General features: G+C 45.2%; 1 protein-coding gene across 1 annotated transcript; it reads right to left on the bottom strand.

Annotated features, from left to right (window-relative positions):
• Window positions 1–1,792: 1,792 nt before the first annotated feature.
• LOC125091951 (histone H2A-Bbd type 2/3-like) lies at window positions 1,793–2,405 on the bottom strand. The gene has a single exon (XM_047716121.1). The coding sequence runs from the start codon at window positions 2,288–2,290 to the stop codon at window positions 1,949–1,951; it is 342 nt and encodes a 113-aa protein (XP_047572077.1). The 5' UTR covers window positions 2,291–2,405; the 3' UTR covers window positions 1,793–1,948.
• Between the last annotated feature and the right edge of the window lie 16,623 nt (window positions 2,406–19,028).

Raw genomic sequence — 19,028 nt, 5'->3', positions numbered from 1 at the left:
CGGCTGCCCCCTTTCTGCTTGTGCCCTGCCTTGATTTCTGCCTTGATTTCCCAATGTGTTGGTCCAGAAATGCTGAGTACCTCTTCTAGGAGGTATGAGTAATACACCTCTCTGTTTCCCTTTCCCTTTCAATCTTTGTTGAACCTTGGTTCACCATGCAACACTCTTACCCCAGGCTCTTCTTAACAAGTGTTAATAACCAAAAGGACCACAACTAAAAAGGGACAGGAGTACCAAACCAGAGACTTTTCTGGGATGATGGAGCTGTTCCATGTCCTGACTGTGGTGGGGGATACCCACGTCTATGCAGGTGCTAAATTCATAGAACTGGGCTCCAAAAAGGTTGATTTTATTGGAAAATACAAAAAATAAAATAAAAAACACAAAAGAAATAAATTTCATGAACTGCATACAGTACCAATCCCGTCTTCGTAAATTATTATTTTAGCACTATATTTTTATAATTTTAAAATGTATTTATTTATTATACACACATGTATGCATATAATACTTTATATATTTAATTGCTCCTTAACTCTTCTAATCATGATCTAAAATGGAGGACAGGTGTTATGTTGTCATTAAAACAGTCTACGGCCATAAAACACTGAACATTCAATCTCGTCTGCTCTTATTATAACAATGAAGAAATTAAAGTTTCAGTAAAACACCAGTACCCTAGCAGGAAAGCAGTAGCCATAAAATTTCTTAAAAAAATTCAAACTACATAGGGCATAAAGAAATAACACTAAAAAACGTAGGTTTCATACTCACTTATTACTCCCGCTTGCAGACGCAACATCCTAGTGCGAGTTATGAATACAAATTAAGGTTCTGGAAAAGCCTTAACAGAGGCAAAGATCATATGCAAGAAGGCTGAGACTAGAGGCCTCGATCTGGAGGAGGGGGAAGGGGAGTGCAAGAGGCCGCGGTGGGGAGGGGCATGACGCCACTGGGGAGGGTGGGGATGGGGGCACATGACTGCATGTGCCTGTGCTAGCACTAGGCAAAAGCACCTGATCCTCAGCGAGAGGCCTCACCAACTGCGGGGGCGGGGGGGGGGCGTTGTCTATGCAAATCGTCAGTCCTGGGGCGGGGCCTGGCCAGGGGCCGGCTGTTGCCAGGCGACAGCCTGCCGGCCCGGGTTGCTAGTACAGGCGTCCCCTAGCGTCCCTAAACGGAAGCCGAGCGGAACTCAAGCCGCGGCGCCACGTGGCCCTAAGGCCAAGTCCGCATGGTTCGAGAGGGCCGAGTCCCTGCTCCCTGCCCGCCGCCCCAAGTGTGTCCACCCCGCCAAGTCTGCACGTTTCGCGGTGGCCAACCCACCCCCTCCCCGCCCACCACCCCCACACCGTCCCTCCTCAACCTTCCGGTCCAAGCCCCTGCCATGCCAGAGTCCACGCCGACAGGTGTGTCCACCCCTCCGTCCCATCCCCGGGGGGTCGCCCTGGCACGTTGTCCCCTCCACGACGCCGCGGTCCTGGTCTTGAACTGCGGCCCCAGGAACCCCGTCCTTCCCGGGACGGTCCCGGGCTCTGGCTTGCTCGGCGCTCATGTGGGGGTCTCGGGGGCGCCAGTGCCCCCCCCCCCGCACCCCCATCCAGCCTGTCCCACCCGGGGCCACCCCCCTGCACCGTCCCTGAGAGAAACGGCTCTTCCGTACCCCCCCACCCCCCAGCCAGACCCTGCCTGGGGGTCTGTCCTTCGGGGGACAGCCCTGAAGCGCGTGGCCCACCGAGTGACCGAAGCGCCCGCACGCCCGAAAACACACGCGCGCGCGCGGTTTCTTTCCTTGGCTTTTATTGCTTGGACACACGGGTTTCTTGAGCCCCTTGTGGGGACTGCGAGGGACTGGGCCCGAGGCCCCAGCCCGCCCCGGGCCGCCGCAGCGGTGAGCAGGCCCGGCTGGGGCGGGCGGGCCGAGCGGCCGGGTGGTGTGCGGCGGCAGCTAGTCGTGGGGCGGGGCCACCTGGGAGATGGTGGTGGACTCGAAGAAGCGGCTGAGCAGCGCGTTGTTGTGGACCGCCATGTCCACGAGCTCCGGGGTGATGCGCGTCCTGCCGCAGTTCCGGGCCTCGTTGCCCGCCAGCTCCAGGACGGTGGCCGTCAGGTACTGGATGACGGCCGCTAGGAAGACCGGCGCGGACGAGCCCAGGCGCCGGGCGTAGCGGCCTTCGCGCAGGAGGCGCTCCACGTGGCTCACGGAGAACGACAGCTCGGCTCGGGCGGTGCGGGAGCGGGCCTGCCTCTGGCCTCCGGACGACCCTTGATGGCTCCTCTTGGCCGGCATGCTGGGCCTCGGCTGCGCTCTGGCTCGGCGACGGGCTAGGTCGGCGGTGCTCTGCGGGGCTCGGCGGGCTCGGCGGCTTCGGCGGGGCTCTGCGGGCTCGGCGGGCTCGGCGGCTTCGGCGGGGCTCAGCGGGGCTCAGCGGCTTCGGCGGGGCTCGGCGGGGGTTCGGCAGGGCTCGGCGGGGCTCGGCGGGTCCCAACTTCTCCAGCCACCGGGTTGGGACCCAGGACTCGGGCCCTTACGCTGCGGTCTCCTAGCGACTACAGACCGACCCCCGTCATTGGTCCGGGGCCACACACTTCGGGACACGTAGATCCGGTGAGGTCACCGCTTTCCCATCGGCCCCTGCCGGGAGCTCGGGCCCGCCAAGAAATGGCGTGAGCGGGAGCCTGCCCCCCCACCCCCTCCCCCCCACGGCCCCCCACGACGCCTCTCGGAGGCGATGGAGGCTCACCTTCCGCCCCACTGGGACGTCCTACCCAAGAAACCCCAGACGGGGGAGGACCTCGTGGCCCCAAGCAGACCCTCGACGTGTGGGGCGACTGTCACCCCTATCTCGCGGGAGCCTGCCCCCCCCCCCCCTCCCCCCCGACGGCCCCCCACGATGCCTCTCGGAGGAGATGGAGGCTCACCTTCCGCACCACTGGGACGTCCTACCCAAGAAACCCCAGACGGGGGAGGGCCTCGTGGCCCCAAGCAGACCCTCGACGTGTGGGGCGACCGTCACCCCTATCTCGCTCCACAGCGTGGGCCCCGCCCCCAAAAGGAAGCCCCGCCCCTGGCGGGCAGACGCCCCCCACGGCCCCCCCCCCCCCCCCCCCCCCCCCCCCCCGCCCGGAGCCTGGCAGGCAACCCCTCCTCTGCTTCCTGCCGGAACAGATTGGCCTCTTCTGAAGACGGACCTAGAGATGGGATCGTCAGACGACGAGGTGGTTGGGGCTGCGGGGGGGGGGGGGGGGGGGGGGGGGCGGGTCGGGCGGGCTGCTTTCCCTCGGCACCCACGTTTTCACCCGGGTTCCTGCACGTGGTGGCGTCCATCTGCACTTGGTGTCTTCTGATGGCTGTGGACAGGAGGCCACGGCACGGAGAGACCACGAGTCGTGGACCCCGGTCCTCAGGGGACAGGCCTCGCGGTGATGTCCACCTCTGGGCCCATGGGAACGGCGCCGCGGTGGACGGTCGCCTACACGGTTCTGTCCGAGCACCTGTTTCCCGTGCCTTGCCCTGTGGAGCTAGGAGCGGGGTCGCGGGGTCACGGGGTCCTAGGGTCATTCCCTGGCTACCTTCCCGAGGAGCCGCCTGGGTGGCTCCCGCCGCAGCCGGACCACTCCCCCATCCCAGGAGCAGTGGGCCAGGGTCCCGGTTCTTCCACATCCTCGCCCAGACTGGTCATCTCCCGCTTGGTCGGTCTTTCTGGGGCCAGGAAGAGCCGTCCTACTGGGGGCGAAGTGGCATCTCACGGCGACTTTGCCCCCCCGCCCCCCACCCTTTTAGAGAGGGAGCGGAGGAGGGGCAGAGGGCGACAGAGAGAGGGAGAAGCTGAAGCAGGCTCCATGCCTGGCGCAGAGCCCACCGTGGAGCCTGATGCAGGGCTGGGTCTCACCACCCAGAGAACAGGCCTGGCCTGAGCCGAGGTCCAGAGTCCAGACGCTCCATCCGCTGAGCCACCCAGGCGCCCCTCCCGGGGCTTTGGACTTGCACGTCCCTGATGGCCAACGATGGGGAGCGGGTTTCCATGGGCCTCCTGGACGCTTGCACACGCGCTTCGGAGGAACATCTCTCGGCTCCCGAGCTCGGCCCGGCTCTGTCTGCCTCTTTGTGGCTGAGTTCAAAGTGTTCTTTAGGCGTCCGGAAGAAGACGCCCTTGTCGCCTATGCGCCTGGCAAATGCTTCTCCCATCCTGGGGCAGCGGTTTCGGCCTTTCCCGGCCTACACGGTTCCTCCTTCTCCCCCCTCCCCAAGTCCTCCTCCTCCTCTTCCTCCTCCCTTCCCCCTCCTCCTCCTGCTTCTTGTGTGGCTATGCTTTTCCTACCCCATTTAAGAAACTCTTGTGTAATAGTTTCTAGGCAGAGTCCTTTGGTGCACAAATAGTTTTGGTTTGGTTGGGGTACAACTTATCCTTTGTTTTTCTACTCCGGCTCCTCCCCCTCCTCCCACCCCTCCTCCTCCCTCCCCTCCTCTCACCCTCCTCCTCTTCCTCCCTCCTTCTTCCTCTTCTGTTCCTCCTCCTCCTTTTTTTGTGGCTGTGCTTTCTCTGCCGCAGTATTTATTTATGCCCCTTGCATAACCAAAGCCACCAGGATTTACATCTCTGTTTTATACCAAGGGTTTCATAGTTTCCTGTTTACATTCAGGCTTGTCAGCCATCTGGGGGGTTCAATTTCGGTTTTACCCTGGACCCCACATTCTTTCTCGTCTGCGGATATTCAGTTTTCCCACCACCATTCCCGGAAGAGATTGCTCATTCCTACATTGAATGGCCTGGGCACCCTCGTTCGGTACCAACTATTCATAAATCCGTGGGTTTCTTCCTCACTCTAAGTTCCTAATTTTGACCTATATGTCTACCATTGTGTCAGTACCACACTTTTTGGGATCGCTCGCTGGAGCTCAGAAATACGTTTTGAAATTGGAAAGTGCGAGTCCTCCAACTTTGTTCTTTTTCCGGATAGATGGTTTTGGCTATCTGTGTCCCTTGCAGGGACACATGCATTTACGATTGGCTTTAGCATTTCTGCAAAACAACTCTTTGAGATTTTGATGCGGGTTGTATTGAATCTCTGTATTGTCTTGGGGATTACGGCCATCTTAACAATATTACGTGTTCAGTTTACTGAGGCAGGATGTCTTCCCGTTTATTTGCATCCTCTTTAATTTCTTTCAACCATATTTTCCTTTCGGCAAATACAACTCTTGCACATCTTTTGTTAAATTTATTCCTCATTGTTTTATTCTTTTTTTTTTTACAGCTTTATAAACATATATTTTTATCCCCAGGGGTACAGGTCTGCGAATCGCCAGGTTTACACACTTCACAGCACTCACCATAGCACATACCCTCCCCAATATCCATAACCCCACCCCCCTCTCCCAACCCCCTCCCCCCATCAACCCTCAGTTTGTTTTGTGAGATTAAGAGTCACTTATGGTTTGTCTCCCTCCCAATCCCATCTTGTTTCATTTACTCTTCTCCTACCCCCTCAACCCCCCATGTTGCATCTTCTCTCCCTCATATCAGGGAGATCATATGATAGTTGTCTTTCTCCGATTGACTTATTTCGCTAAGCATGATACCCTCTAGTTCCATCCACGTCATCGCAAATGGCAAGATTTCATTTCTTTTGATGGCTGCATAGTATTCCATTGTGTATATATACCACATCTTCTTTATCCATTCGTCTGTAGATGGACATCTAGGTCCTTTCCATAGTTTGGCTATTGTAGACATTGCTGCTATAAACATTCGGGTGCACGTGCCCCTTCGGATCACTACGTTTGTATCTTTAGGGTAAATACCCAGCAGTGCAATTGCAGGGTCATAGGGTAGTTCTATTTTCAACATTTTGAGGAACCTCCATGCTGTTTTCCAGAGTGGTTGCACCAGATTGCATTCCCACCAACAGTGTAGGAGGGTTCCCCTTTCTCCACATCCTCGCCAGCATCTGTCATTTCCTGACTTGTTAATTTTAGCCATTCTGACTGGTGTAAGGTCATATCTCATGGTGGTTTTGATTTGTATTTCCCTGATGCCGAGTGATATGGAGCACTTTTTCATGTGTCTGTTGGCCATCTGGATGTCTTCTTTGCAGAAATGTCTGTTCATGTCCTCTGCCCATTTCTTGATTGGATTATTTGTTCTTTGGGTGTTGAGTTTGCTAAGTTCTTTCTAGATTTTGGACACTAGCCCTTTATCTGATATGTCATTTGCAAATATCTTCTCCCATTCTGTCAGTTGTCTTTTGGTTTTGTTAACTGTTTCCTTTGCTGTGCAAAAGCTTTTGATCTTGATAAAATCCCAAAAGTTTATTTTTGCCCTTGCTTCCCTTGCCTTTGGTGATGTTCCTAGGAAGATGTTGCTGTGGCTGAGGTCGAAGAGGTTGCTGCCTGTGTTCTCCTCGAGGATTTTGATGGATTCCTTTCTCACATTGAGATCCTTCATCCATTTTGAGTCTATTTTCGTGTGTGGTGTAAGGAAATGATCCAATTTCATTTTTCTGCATGTGGCTGTCCAATTTTCCCAACACCATTTATTGAAGAGGCTGTCTTTGTTCCATTGGACATTCTTTCCTGCTTTGTCGAAGATGAGTTGACCATAGAGTTGAGGGTCTGTTTCTGGGCTCTCTATTCTGTTCCATTGATCTATGTGTCTGTTTTTCTGCCAGTACCATGCTGTCTTGATGATGACAGCTTTGTAATAGAGCTTGAAGTCCGGAATTGTGATGCCACCAACTTTGGCTTTCTTTTTCAATATTCCTTTGGCTATTCGAGGTCTTTTCTGGTTCCATATAAATTTTAGGATTATTTGTTCCATTTCTTTGAAAAAAATGGATGGTACTTTGATAGGAATTGCATTAAATGTGTAGATTGCTTTAGGTAACATAGACATTTTCACAATATTTATTCTTCCAATCCAGGAGCATGGAACATTTTTCCATTTCTTTGTGTCTTCCTCAATTTCTTTCATGAGTACTCTATAGTTTTCTGTGTATAGATTCTTAGTCTCTTTGGTTAGGTTTATTCCTAGGTATCTTATAGTTTGGGGTGCAATTGTAAATGGGATGGACTCCTTAATTTCTCTTTCTTCTGTCTTGTCGTTGGTGTAGAGAAATGCAACTGATTTCTGTGCATTGATTTTATATCCTGACACTTTACTGAATTCCTGTACAAGTTCTAGCAGTTTTGGAGTGGAGTCTTTTGGGTTTTCCACATATAGTATCATATCATCTGCAAAGAGTGATAGTTTGACTTCTTCTTTGCCGATTTGGATGCCTTTAATTTCCTTTTGTTGTCTGATTGCTGAGGCTAGGACTTCTAGTACTATGTTGAATAGCAGTGGTGATAACGGACATCCCTGCCATGTTCCTGACCTTAGCGGAAAAGCTTTCAGTTTTTCTCCATTGAGAATGATATTTGTGGTGGGTTTTTCATAGATGGCTTTGATAATATTGAGGTATGTGCCGTCTATCCCTACACTTTGAAGAGTTTTGATCAGGAAGGGATGCTGTACTTGTCAAATGCTTTTTCAGCATCTATGGAGAGTATCATATGGTTCTTGTTCTTTCTTTTATTAATGTGTTGTATCACATTGATTGATTTGTGGATGTTGAACCAACCTTGCAGCCCTGGAATAAATCCCACTTGGTCGTGGTGAGTAATCCTTTTAATGTACTGTTGAATCCTATTGGCTAGTATTTTGGCGAGAATTTTTGCATCTGTGTTCATCAAGGATATTGGTCTGTAGTTCTCTTTTTTGTTGGGATCCTTGTCTGGTTTTGGGATCAAGGTGATGCTGGCCTCATAAAATGAGTTTGGAAGTTTTCCTTCTATTGCTGTTTTTTGGAACAGTTTCAGGAGAATAGGAATTAGTTCTTCTTTAAATGTTTGGTAGAATTCCCCCGGGAAGCCATCTGGCCCTGGGCTTTTGTTTGTTTGGAGATTTTTGATGACTGTTTCAATCTCCTTACTGGTTATGGGTCTGTTCAGGCTTTCTATTTCTTCCTGGTTCAGTTGTGGTAGTTTATATGTCTCTAGGAATGCATCCATTTCTTCCAGATTGTCAAATTTGTTGGCGTAGAGTTGCTCATAGTATGTTCTTATAATTGTCTGTATTTCTTTGGTGTTTGTTGTGATCTCTCCTCTTTCATTTATGATTTTATTTATTTGGGTCCTTTCTCTTTTCTTTTTGATAAGTCTGGCCAGGGGTTTATCAATCTTATTAATTCTTTCAAAGAACCAGCTCCTAGTTTCGTTGATTTGTTCTATTGTTTTTTTGGTTTCTATTTCATTGATTTCTGCTCTAATCTTTATGATTTCTCTTCTCCTGCTGGGTTTAGGGTTTCTTTCTTGTTCTTTCTCCAGCTCCTTTAGGTGTAGGGTTAGGTTGTGTACCTGAGACCTTTCTTGTTTCTTGAGAAAGGCTTGTACCACTGTATATTTTCCTCTCAGGACTGCCTTTGTTGTGTCCCACAGATTCTGAACCGTTGTGTTTTCATTATCATTTGTTTCCATGAATTTTTTCAATTCTTTAATTTCCTGGTTGACCCATTCATTCTTTAGAAGGATGCTGTTTAGTCTCCATGTATTTGGGTTCTTTCCAAATTTCCTCTTGTTATTGAGTTCTAGCTTTAGAGCATTGTGGTCTGAAAATATGTGGGGAATGATCCCAATCTTTTGATACCGGTTGAGACTTGATTTAGGACCAAGAATGTGATCTATTCTGGAGAATGTTCCATGTGCACTAGATAAGAATGTGTATTCTGTTGCTTTGGGATGAAATGTTCTGAATATATCTGTGATGTCCATCTGGTCCAGTGTGTCATTTAAGGCCTTGATTTCCTTGTTGATCTTTTGCTTGGATGATCTGTCCATTTCAGGGAGGGGAGTGTTAAAATCCCCTACTATTATTGTATGATTGTCGATGTGTTTCTTTGATTTTGTTATTAATTGGTTTATATAGTTGGCTGCTCCCACGTTAGGGTTATAGATATTTAAAATTGTTAGATCTTCTTGTTGGACAGTTCCTTTGAGTATGATATAGTGTCCTTCCTCATCTCTTATTATAGTCTTTGGCTTAAAATCTAATTGATCTGATATAAGGATTGCCACTCCTGCTTTCTTCTGATGTCCATTAGCATGGTAAATTATTTTCCACCCCCTCACTTTAAACCTGGAGGTGTCTTCGGGTTTAAGATGAGTTTCTTGTAGGCAACATATAGATGGGTTTTGTTTTTTTATCCATTCTGATACCCTGTGTCTTTTGATTGGGGCATTTAGCCCATTAACATTCAGGGTAAGTATTGAGAGATATGAATTTAGTGCCATTGTATTGCCTGTAAGGTGACTGTTATTGTATATTGTCTCTGTTTCTTTCTGATCTACTACTTTAGGGTCTCTCTTTGCTTAGAGGACCCCTTTCAATATTTCCTGTAGAGCTGGTTTGGTATTTGCAAATTCTTTCAGTTTTTGTTTGTCCTGGAAGCTTTTAATCTCTCCTTCTATTTTCAATGATAGCCTAGCTGGATATAGTATTCTTGGCTGCATGTTTTTCTCATTTAATACTCTGAATATATCATGCCAGCTCTTTCTGGCCTGCCAGGTCTCTGTGGATAAGTCTGCTGCCAATCTAATATTTTTACCATTGTACGTTACAGACTTCTTTTCCCGGGCTGCTTTCAGGATCTTTTCTTTGTCACTAAGACTTGTAAATTTTACTATTAGGTGACGGGGTGTGGACCTATTCTTATTGATTTTGAGGGGGGTTCTCTGAACCTCTTGAATTTTGATGCTTGTTCCCTTTGCCATATTGGGGAAATTCTCTCCAATAATTCTCTCCAATATACCTTCTGCTCCCCTCTCTGTTTCCTCTTCTTCTGGAATCCCAATTATTCTAATGTTGTTTCGTCTTATGGTGTCACTTATCTCTCGAATTCTCCCCTCGTGGTCCAGTAGCTGTTTGTCCCTCTTTTGCTCAGCTTCTTTATTCTCTGTCATTTGGTCTTCTATATCACTAATTCTTTCTTCTGCCTCATTTATCCTAGCAGTGAGAGCCTCCATTTTGATTGCACCTCATTAATAGCTTTTTTGATTTCAACTTGGTTAGATATTAGTTCTTTTATTTCTCCAGAGAGGGCTTTTATATCTCCCGAGAGGGTTGCTTTAATATCTTCCATGCCTTTTTCAAGCCCGGCTAGAACCTTGAGAATCGTCATTCTGAACTCTATATCTGACATATTACCAATGTCTGTATTGATTAGGTCCCTAGCCTTTGGTACTGCCTCTTGTTCTTTTTTTTGTTGTGAATTTTTCCGCCTTGTCATTTTGTCCAGATAAGAGTTTATGAAGGAGCAAGTAAAATACTAAAAGGGTGGCAACAACCCCAGGAAAATATGCTTTAGCCAAATCAGAAGAGATCCCAAATTGTGAGGGGGGAGAAAGGGGATAAAAAGGGGTTCAAAAAGAAAAAAAAAAAAGAAACTATTTAAAAAAAGAAAGCCGATAAAGAAAAAATATAAAAATTGGAAAAAAAAATATATATATTAGATAAACTATTTAAAAAACTTTAAAAAAGAAAACGGTAAAAGTTAAAAAAATTTAGCAGAAGAAGAGAAAAAGAAAAAAAAATTGAAAAAGAAAAAAATTAAATTAACTGCAAGGCTAAAAAATCATGGGGGAGAAAGCCATGAGTTCCGTGCTTTGCTTTCTTCTCCTCTGGAATTCCGCCGCTCTCCTTGGTATTGAAACTGCACTCCTCGGTAGGTGAACTTGGTCCTGGCTGGGTTTCCCGTTGATCTTCTGGGGGAGGGGCCTGTTGTAGTGATTCTCAAGCGTCTTTGCCCCAGGCGGAGTTGCACCGCCCTTACGCGGGGCCGCGCTGAGTAATCCGCTCGGGTTTGCTTTCGGGAGCTTTTGTTCCCTGAGCGCTTTCCGTAGAGTTCCGGAAGACGGGAATGAAGATGGCGGCCTCCTGGTCTCCGGCCCGGAAGGGCCGAGAGCCCGGAGCCCCACTCCTCAGTGCGCCCCCAGAGAAAAGCGCCCAATGACTCCCGCCACCCTGGCCTCCGGCCGCGCTCCGAGCTGACCGAGCCTGCGACCGGTTCAAGGCAACCCCGAGCTGAGAGTCACTCCTCGGCTCTGTCTCTGTAGCCGGCTTCCCCGTTCTAATACCGGTAAGCTCTGCGACACTCAGACATCCCCGATCCTTCTGCGACCCTGCGGGACCTGAGGCCGCGCTGACCCCGCCTGGGCTTCACCCCAGTTAAGCCTCTGGAGTGATGTCCCTCAGCGGAACAGACTTTTAAAAGTCCTGATTTTGCTCCGTTGCTCTGCCGCTCGCCGGGAGCCGGCCCCTCCCCCCGCGGTCTATCTTCCCGTCGCTTTGGATTCACTTCTCCGCCAGTCCTACCTTGCAGAAAGTGGTTGATTTTCTGTTTCTGGAATTGCTGTTCTTCTTCTCTTCAATCTCCCGTTGGATTTGTAGGTGTTTGCAATCTTTAGATAAGCTATTTAGCTGATCTCCCGCTACCCGAAGTAGTCTCAGCCTGCTTCTTCTCCGCCATCTTGACTCCTCCTGTTTTATTCTTTTTGATGATACTGTAAAATAGATTCTTTTCTTTTTTTGGTAAATTTTTATTTAAATTCCAGTTAGTCAATATACAGTGAAACATTAGTTTCAGGTATAGAATTTATTCATACAACACCTACATACACCCCCTGGTGCTCATCACAAGTGTCCTCCTTAATGCCCATCACCTATTTAACCCATTCCCCATCAACCTCCCCTCTGGTAACCATCAGTTTGTTCTCTATAGTTAAGTGTCTGTTTCTTGGTTTTCCTCTCTTTTTTCCACTCTATGTTCATTTATTTTATATCTTAAATTCCGCATTTGAGTAAATCATATGGTATTTGTCTTTCTCTGACTTATTTCGCTTAGCATAATACTCTCTAGCACCATCCAATGTCATTGCAAATGGAAAGATTTTATTATTTTTGATGTTTCAGTACTATTCCATTGTATTTATATACACCGTATCTTCTTAATCCATTCATCAATCCATGGACATTTGGGTAATTTCCATAATTTGGCTATTGTAAATAATGTTGCTGTAAATGTTAGGGTGCATGTATTCCTTCAATTAGTCTTTTTGTATTCTTTAGATAAATATCTAGTAGTGCAATTGCTGGATCATAGTTCTATCTGTAAATTTTTAGGACACTCCATACTGTTTTCCACAGTGGCAGCACCAGTTTGCATTCCCATCAACAAAATAAGAGGTTTCCCCTTTCTCCACATCCTCACCAACATCTGATGTTTCCTATGTTGTTCATTTTAGCCATTCTGACAGGTGTGAGGAAATACCTCATTGTAGTTTTGATTTGTATTTCCCTGATGATGAGTGATGTTGAGCGTCTTTTCATTTGTTTGTTAGCCACCTGTATGTCTTCTTTGGAGAAATGTCTATTCATGTCTCCTGTCCATTTCTTAACTGGATTATTTGTTTTTTGGGTGTTGAGCTGTATAAGATCTTTATGTATTTTGGATATTAACCCTTTATAGGATATGTCATTTGCAAATATCTCTTTCCATTCGGTAGGCTGCCTCTTAGTTTTGTTAATTGTTTCCTTCACTGTGCAGAAGCTTTTTCTTTTAATTAGTCCCAATAATTTATTTTTGTTTTTATTTTGCTTGCCTCAACAGACATCTGGGAAAAAGTTGCTATGGCAAAGTCAGGCAGTTTACTGCTTGTACTTTCTTCTAGGATTTTTATCATTTCAGGTCTCACATTTAGGTCTTTCATCCATTTTGAATTTATTTTTGTGTATGGTTTAAGAAAGTGTCCAGTTTCATTCTTTTGCACGTGGCTGTCCAGTTTTCCCAACACTATTTATTGAAGGGAATGTCTTTTTCCCATTGGACATTCTTTCCTGCTTTGTCATAGATTAATTGACCATAGAGTTGTGGATTTATTTCTGGCTTTTCTATTCTGTTCCATTGATCTATGTGTCTATTTTTGTGCCAGTACTACAGCTTTGTAATTTAACTTGAAGTCTGGAATTGTGATGCCTCCAGCTTTTCTTTCCTTTTAAAAGGTAGTATTGGCTATTCAAGCTCTTGTGGTTCCATACAGATTTTAGTATTGTTTGTTCTAGCTCTGTGAACAATGCTGTTGGTATTTTGATAGGGATTGCATTAAATGTGTAGATTGCTTTGGGTAATACAGTTTTTATTTTAATAATATCTGCTCTTCCAATCCATGAACATGGAATGTTTTTCCATTTCTTTGTGTCATCTTCAACTTTTTAATACGTGTTTTATAGTTTTTAGAGTACAGATCTATTACTTCTTTGGTTAGGTTTATTCCTAGACATCTTATGGTTTTTGGTACAATTATAAATGGGTTTGATTCCTTGATTTCTCTTTCTGTTGCCTCGTTATTAGTGTATAGAAATGCAACAGATTTCTTAATGATGACTTTGTATTCTGTGACTTTACTGAATTCATGTGTCAGTTCCAGCAATTTCTGGGTTGAGTATTTCAGGTTTTCTATATAAAGTATCATGTCATCTAAAAAGAGTGAAAGTTTGGCTTTTTCCTTGCCAGTTTGGATGCTTTTTATTTATTTTTGTTCTTAGATTGCTGTGGCTAGGTGTTTTACTACTGTGTTAGATAACAATGGTGAGAGTGGACATCTGTCTTGTTCCTGACCATAGAGGAAATGCTCTTAGTTTTTCCTCATTGATTATGATATTTGCTGTGGTTGTTTCATATATGGCTTCTATTATGAGTAGGTATGTTCTTTTTAAACCTACTTAGTTAAGGATTTTTATCATGAATGGATGTTTTTACTTTGTCAAATGCTTTTTCTGCATCTGTTGAAAGGATCATATGGTTCTTATCCTTTCTTTTATTCATGTACTATATCACATTGATTGGTGAATATTGAACTACTCTTGTAGCCCAGGAATAAATCCCACTTGATTGTGGTGAATGATTCTTTTAATGCATTTAATGGATTCCATTTTTTAAAATATTTTTATTGAGAATTTTTGCATCATGTTCATTTGGGATATTGAGCCATAGTTCTCTTTTTTTGTGGAGTTTTATCTGGTATCAGGGTAATGTTGGACTCATAGAATGAATTTGGAAGTTTCCCTTACATTTTTATTTTTTGGAATAGTTGGAGAAGAATAGGTATTAACATTTCTTTAAGTGTTTGGTAGAATTGCCCTGTGTAATCATCTGACCCTGGACTTTTCTTGGGAGATTTCTTATTATTGATTCAATTTCTTTGCTTGTTATGAGTCTGTTCAAGTTTTACTATTTCTTCCTGTTTCAGTTTTGCTAGTTATTATGTTTCTAGAAATTTGTCCATTTCTTCCAAGTTGTCCTATTTATAGGCATATGGTTTTTCATAATACTCTCTTATAATTATTTGTATTTCTGTGGTGTTGGTTACTCTTTCTTGTCTCTCATTTGTGATTTATTTGGATCCTTTCTCTTTTCTTTTTGATAATTCTGGCTAGGGGATTATCAATTTTTATTAATTCTTTCAAAGAGCCAGCTCCTGGCTTCATTGATTTGTTCTATTGCTTTTTTAGTTTCTATATCATTTATTTCTGCTCTAATCTTTATTATTTCCCTTCTGCTGGCTTTAGGCTTGGTTTTTTGTACTTTTTCTAGATCCTTTAGATATATGGTTAGGTTTTTTATCTCAAAATTTTCTTGCTTCTTAAGGCAGTCCTGTATTGCTATATACTTCCCTCCAAGGACAACTTTTGCTGCATCCCAAGGTTTTGGCTGTTGTGTTTTCATTATCTTTTGTTTCAATGTATTTTTAAATTTCTTCTTTCATTTTTCTGGTTGACCTATTCATTTCTTAGTAGCATGTTGTTTAACCTGCATGTATTTGTGGTTTTTCCAAATTTTTTCTTGTGGGTGACTTCAAGTTTCATAGTGCTGTGGTCAGAAAATATGCTTGGTATGATCTCAGTCTTTTTGTATTCATTGAGGCCTGATTTGTGACCCAGTATGTGACCTATTCTGAAGAATGTCCCATGTACCGTTGAAAAGAATGCATATTCTGCTGCTTTAGGATGGAATGTTCCCAATACATCTGTTAAATTAATCTGGTTCAGTGTGTCATTCAAAGTCAGTTTTTCCTTGTTGATTTTCTGCTTAGATGATCTGTCCATTGTTGTAAGTGGGATTTTAAAGTCCCCTACTATTTTTGTATTATTATCAATGAGTTCCTTTAGGTGAGTTATTGTTTTATATATTTGGGTGCTCCCAAATTGGGTGTATAAATATTTATAATTGTTACATCTTTTTTTGGATTGTCCCCTTTATTATGATATAGTGCCCTTCTTTATCTCTTGTTATAGTATTTGGTTTAAAGTGCAGTCTGTCTGATATAAATATTGCTACTCTGGCTTTCTACATGCATTCGCATGATAAACGTTTCTCCAGACCCTCACTTTCAATCTGCAGATGTCTCTCAGTCTAAAATGAGTCTCTTTTTGGCAGCAAATAGATGGGTCTTGCTTTTCAAAATCCATTCTGAAACCCTATGTCTTTTGATTGAAACTTTAGTCCATTTACACTCAGAGTAATTTTGATAGATATGTATTTAGTGCAATTTTATTCCTTGTTTTGTCATTGTTTCTGGAGATTTTCTCTGATCCTTTCTTGTCATTGTCACTTTTGGTCTCTCCTTTCCACTCAGAGTCCCATATGTATTTCTGGCAGGGCTGCTTTAGTGGTCACTAACGCCTTAGTTTTTGTTTGTCTGGGAAACTCTTAACTTTTCCTTCTATTCTGAATGATAGCTTTCCTGGATAGAACTTCCTGGCTGCAGATTTCTCCCATTCAGCATGTTGAATATACATGCCACTTTCTCTTGGCCTGCCAAGTTTCTGTTGATAAATCTCCAGCTAGTCTTATGTGAATATAAATGAATATAAATATAAATATAAATGAAGTACTTTTGTCTTGCTTTTAAAATTTTTTCTTTATCACTAGATTTTCCACATTTAACTACAATATGCCTTGGTATTGGCCTGCTTTTGTTGATTTTGATCAGATTTCTCTGTGCTTCCTGGATCTGGATGTCTGTTTCCTTCTCCAGATCAGGGAAATTTTCAGCTATTATTTCCTCAAATAAATGTTCTGTCCCCTTTTCTTTCCTTCTTGTGGATCTCCTATAACATGCATGCTATTATGTTTGATGGAATTACTGAGTTCCCTAATTCTACTCATGTTCCATAATTCTTTTTTTCAGCTTCATTATTTTCCATTACTTTATTTTCCATATCACTTATTCATTCTTTTGCTTCTTCCATCCTTGTGTTCACTGCATCAAGTGTATTTCAAATCTTAGTTATTGCATTTTTCATTTCTGATTTTTTAAATCTCTTATCTCTGTTGTAAGGGTCTCCCTGAAGTCTTCCATTCTTTTATTAATCCCAGCAAATATTCTTATGGTTGTTGCTTTAAATTCTCCATCAAGCATGTTACTTATCTTTGTTTCACTTAGATCTCTGGTGTGACCTTGTTTTTTCACTTGGGATGAATTCCTCTGTCATGGGATTTTTTTTCTAAATTTCTGTCTTCTTCTCTGTGTTAGATAAGCCCATTATGTTTCCTGCTCCTGAGAGTAATGGCTTCATGAAGAATAGGTCTTACAGTGTCCAGGGCCTGCCACCTCACGGAATGTCTCTGGTGCATGTTGCATAAACTCTGCTGTGTTTTGGCTGCTCTATCCTTCAGGCCAGTTGTCTGCCAAGTTTCTCTTTGCCTGCAGTGGGCAGTGTTCAGGCCTTGGCCCAAATGTGGGGAGTTTTAACTAGGTGTGATCTGGTCTGCTTGTTAAATAAGACCTGATACGGGACGCCTGGGTGGCTCAGTGGGTTAAGCCGCTGCCTTCGGCTCAGGTCATGATCCCAGGGTCCTGGGATTGAGTCCCGAGTCGGGCTCCTTGCTCAGCAGGGAGCCTGCCTCTCTCTCCGCCTCTGCCTGCCTCTCTGCCTGCTTGTGTGCTTTCTCTCTCTCTTAAAAAAAAAAAAATAAGACCTGATACCACTTCCACTAGAACTGAAGCCTTGCAGAACTCTCTGGTCAGGAGACATGGTGTGGGCAGGAGTTTGTTGGTCTTTTGGGGAAGAGGCCACCATGGTGGGACTCGGCACACTTGACCAAGAAGGGCAGTAGCAGCAGAGGACGAGGGTGTGGGACCTGCTGTAAACAGGTTAGGCAGACAGTGTTGGCAGTGTGCTATTTACCAAAGGTGGTTCTGTGTTTATGCTGAGGGGTAGGGGAAGGCAATGGCACCAGCCAGCTCCTTATTCCCCAGAGAGGGGTCTCTGTGCTCACTGCTCTCAGGGATGCACTCCCTGAGAGTGCATAACCCACCCCCCCAAACCCACCATGTGAACCAGGTGTTTTTCAGATTGCTGTTTCCACACTGTCTCTGTCTTGCCTTCTCTCCAGAAACATCACTGTGCCTTTTGCGCTCTAGCCCAGCCTAGCCTGCTGACTTTTAAATCTCCAGGCTTTAGGGACAAGGTGCAGGTAGGGGCCTGCACTGATCTTCTAAGGGAAGGTTTCACCATGCTGGGACTGAGGCAGGTTTGACCGAGAAGGGTAGTTGTGCCAGAATGCAGGGGTATGGGACCTGGAGCAAGCAGACTAGGCAACCAGTGCTGGGGCCAAGCTGCCTTCTGCAAGTGGCTCTGCATTTACGCTGAGGGGTGGGGGAAAGAAATGGTACCAGCGGGCTCCTTTGTCCCCAGAATGTTGTCTCAGTGAATGCTACCTCTCGGGGACCAGGGACACTCTCCAAGAACAAATAATCCAACCTCCCTGTGTGCCCCAGGTGTTCCTCAGATTGCTGTTTCCATGCTATCTGCTCCTGGGTTGTTTGCCTGCCTTCTCTCCGGGAATAGGACAGTGCCCTCAAGGCTCTATATTAGCCAAGCCCACCAATCTTTAAAACTCCAGTCTTTAAGCCCTTCTGGTTGCAAGAACTCACAAAAAAAATCAGTCCTACTTTTCCTAGCCAATAGCTTTGGGGGAAGTGTTCTCCTTGTGTGTTCCCCTGTGTGCTCCCCTCTCTCTTGCCTTTCTCCACAACCACAGCTCCCTTTCCATTGCAGCTCCTGTGATCTATTTCTCCTCCAAACCACACCTCCACACTTTCTACCTTCTTTGATGTAGTATCTTCTCTCCCTTTAACCGCGGAATTTATTCTTGCAGTCTTCATGTTAATTTCTGGGGCATTTAGAATGACTTGATAGCTATCTAGTTGTGTTTGAGGGATGGGAGAAACCTAGGGTCCTCTTACTGTGCTGCCATCTGAACTCTCCCTTGCATTTCTAATAATAAATATCCTCAACTAGATGGATCTCTTCCTCCTTCTGTCTACCTCACAATAGCATTCTATGAGCCTCACCATAGAGTATTTCAGCTGGGTTCTTTTTGGCAACGCTTTAGTGTCACTACCCTTAGATATTTTTCTCTTGAGTTTGTCAAGTGGCTCACAGAAAAATCTTCCAGCTGCGAGAATTTCAGAGTCTGAGGTGGAGAAGAATGGGGATTTACAGCTTTTAGGATGCATATCTCTAGTTAACTAACTTTTCTGTTTTTTACATGAGATTCCAGCCCTTAGCTCCCAGTCCAGAGTCCTCTGCATTTCAGGGAATAACACTCCAGACTTCTGTCAGGGCAGGAAAGGTTCATATTCTCAGTTTAGTCAGGTATCAAATGCAGGAGAGGGTTTGGAAATTTTTTTTTTTAAGTATTCAAGTGTAGCTTCCCTTACCTTCTTTTTTATTATTTTTTTAAAGATTTTATCTATTTATTTGACAGAGATCACAAGTAGGCAGAGAGGCAGGCAGAGAGAGAGGGGGAAGCAGGCTGCCTGTGGAGCAGAGAGCCCGAGGTAGGGCCTAATCCCAGGACACTGAGATCATGACCTGAGCCGAAGGCAGAGGCTTAACCCACCTAGCCACCCAGGTGCCCCAGAA

The sequence above is a fragment of the Lutra lutra genome, chromosome X, assembly GCF_902655055.1.
Source record: "Lutra lutra chromosome X, mLutLut1.2, whole genome shotgun sequence".
In the NCBI taxonomy this organism is placed as follows: Eukaryota; Metazoa; Chordata; class Mammalia; order Carnivora; family Mustelidae; genus Lutra; species Lutra lutra.
This window is presented reverse-complemented; position numbering and strand designations above follow the sequence as displayed.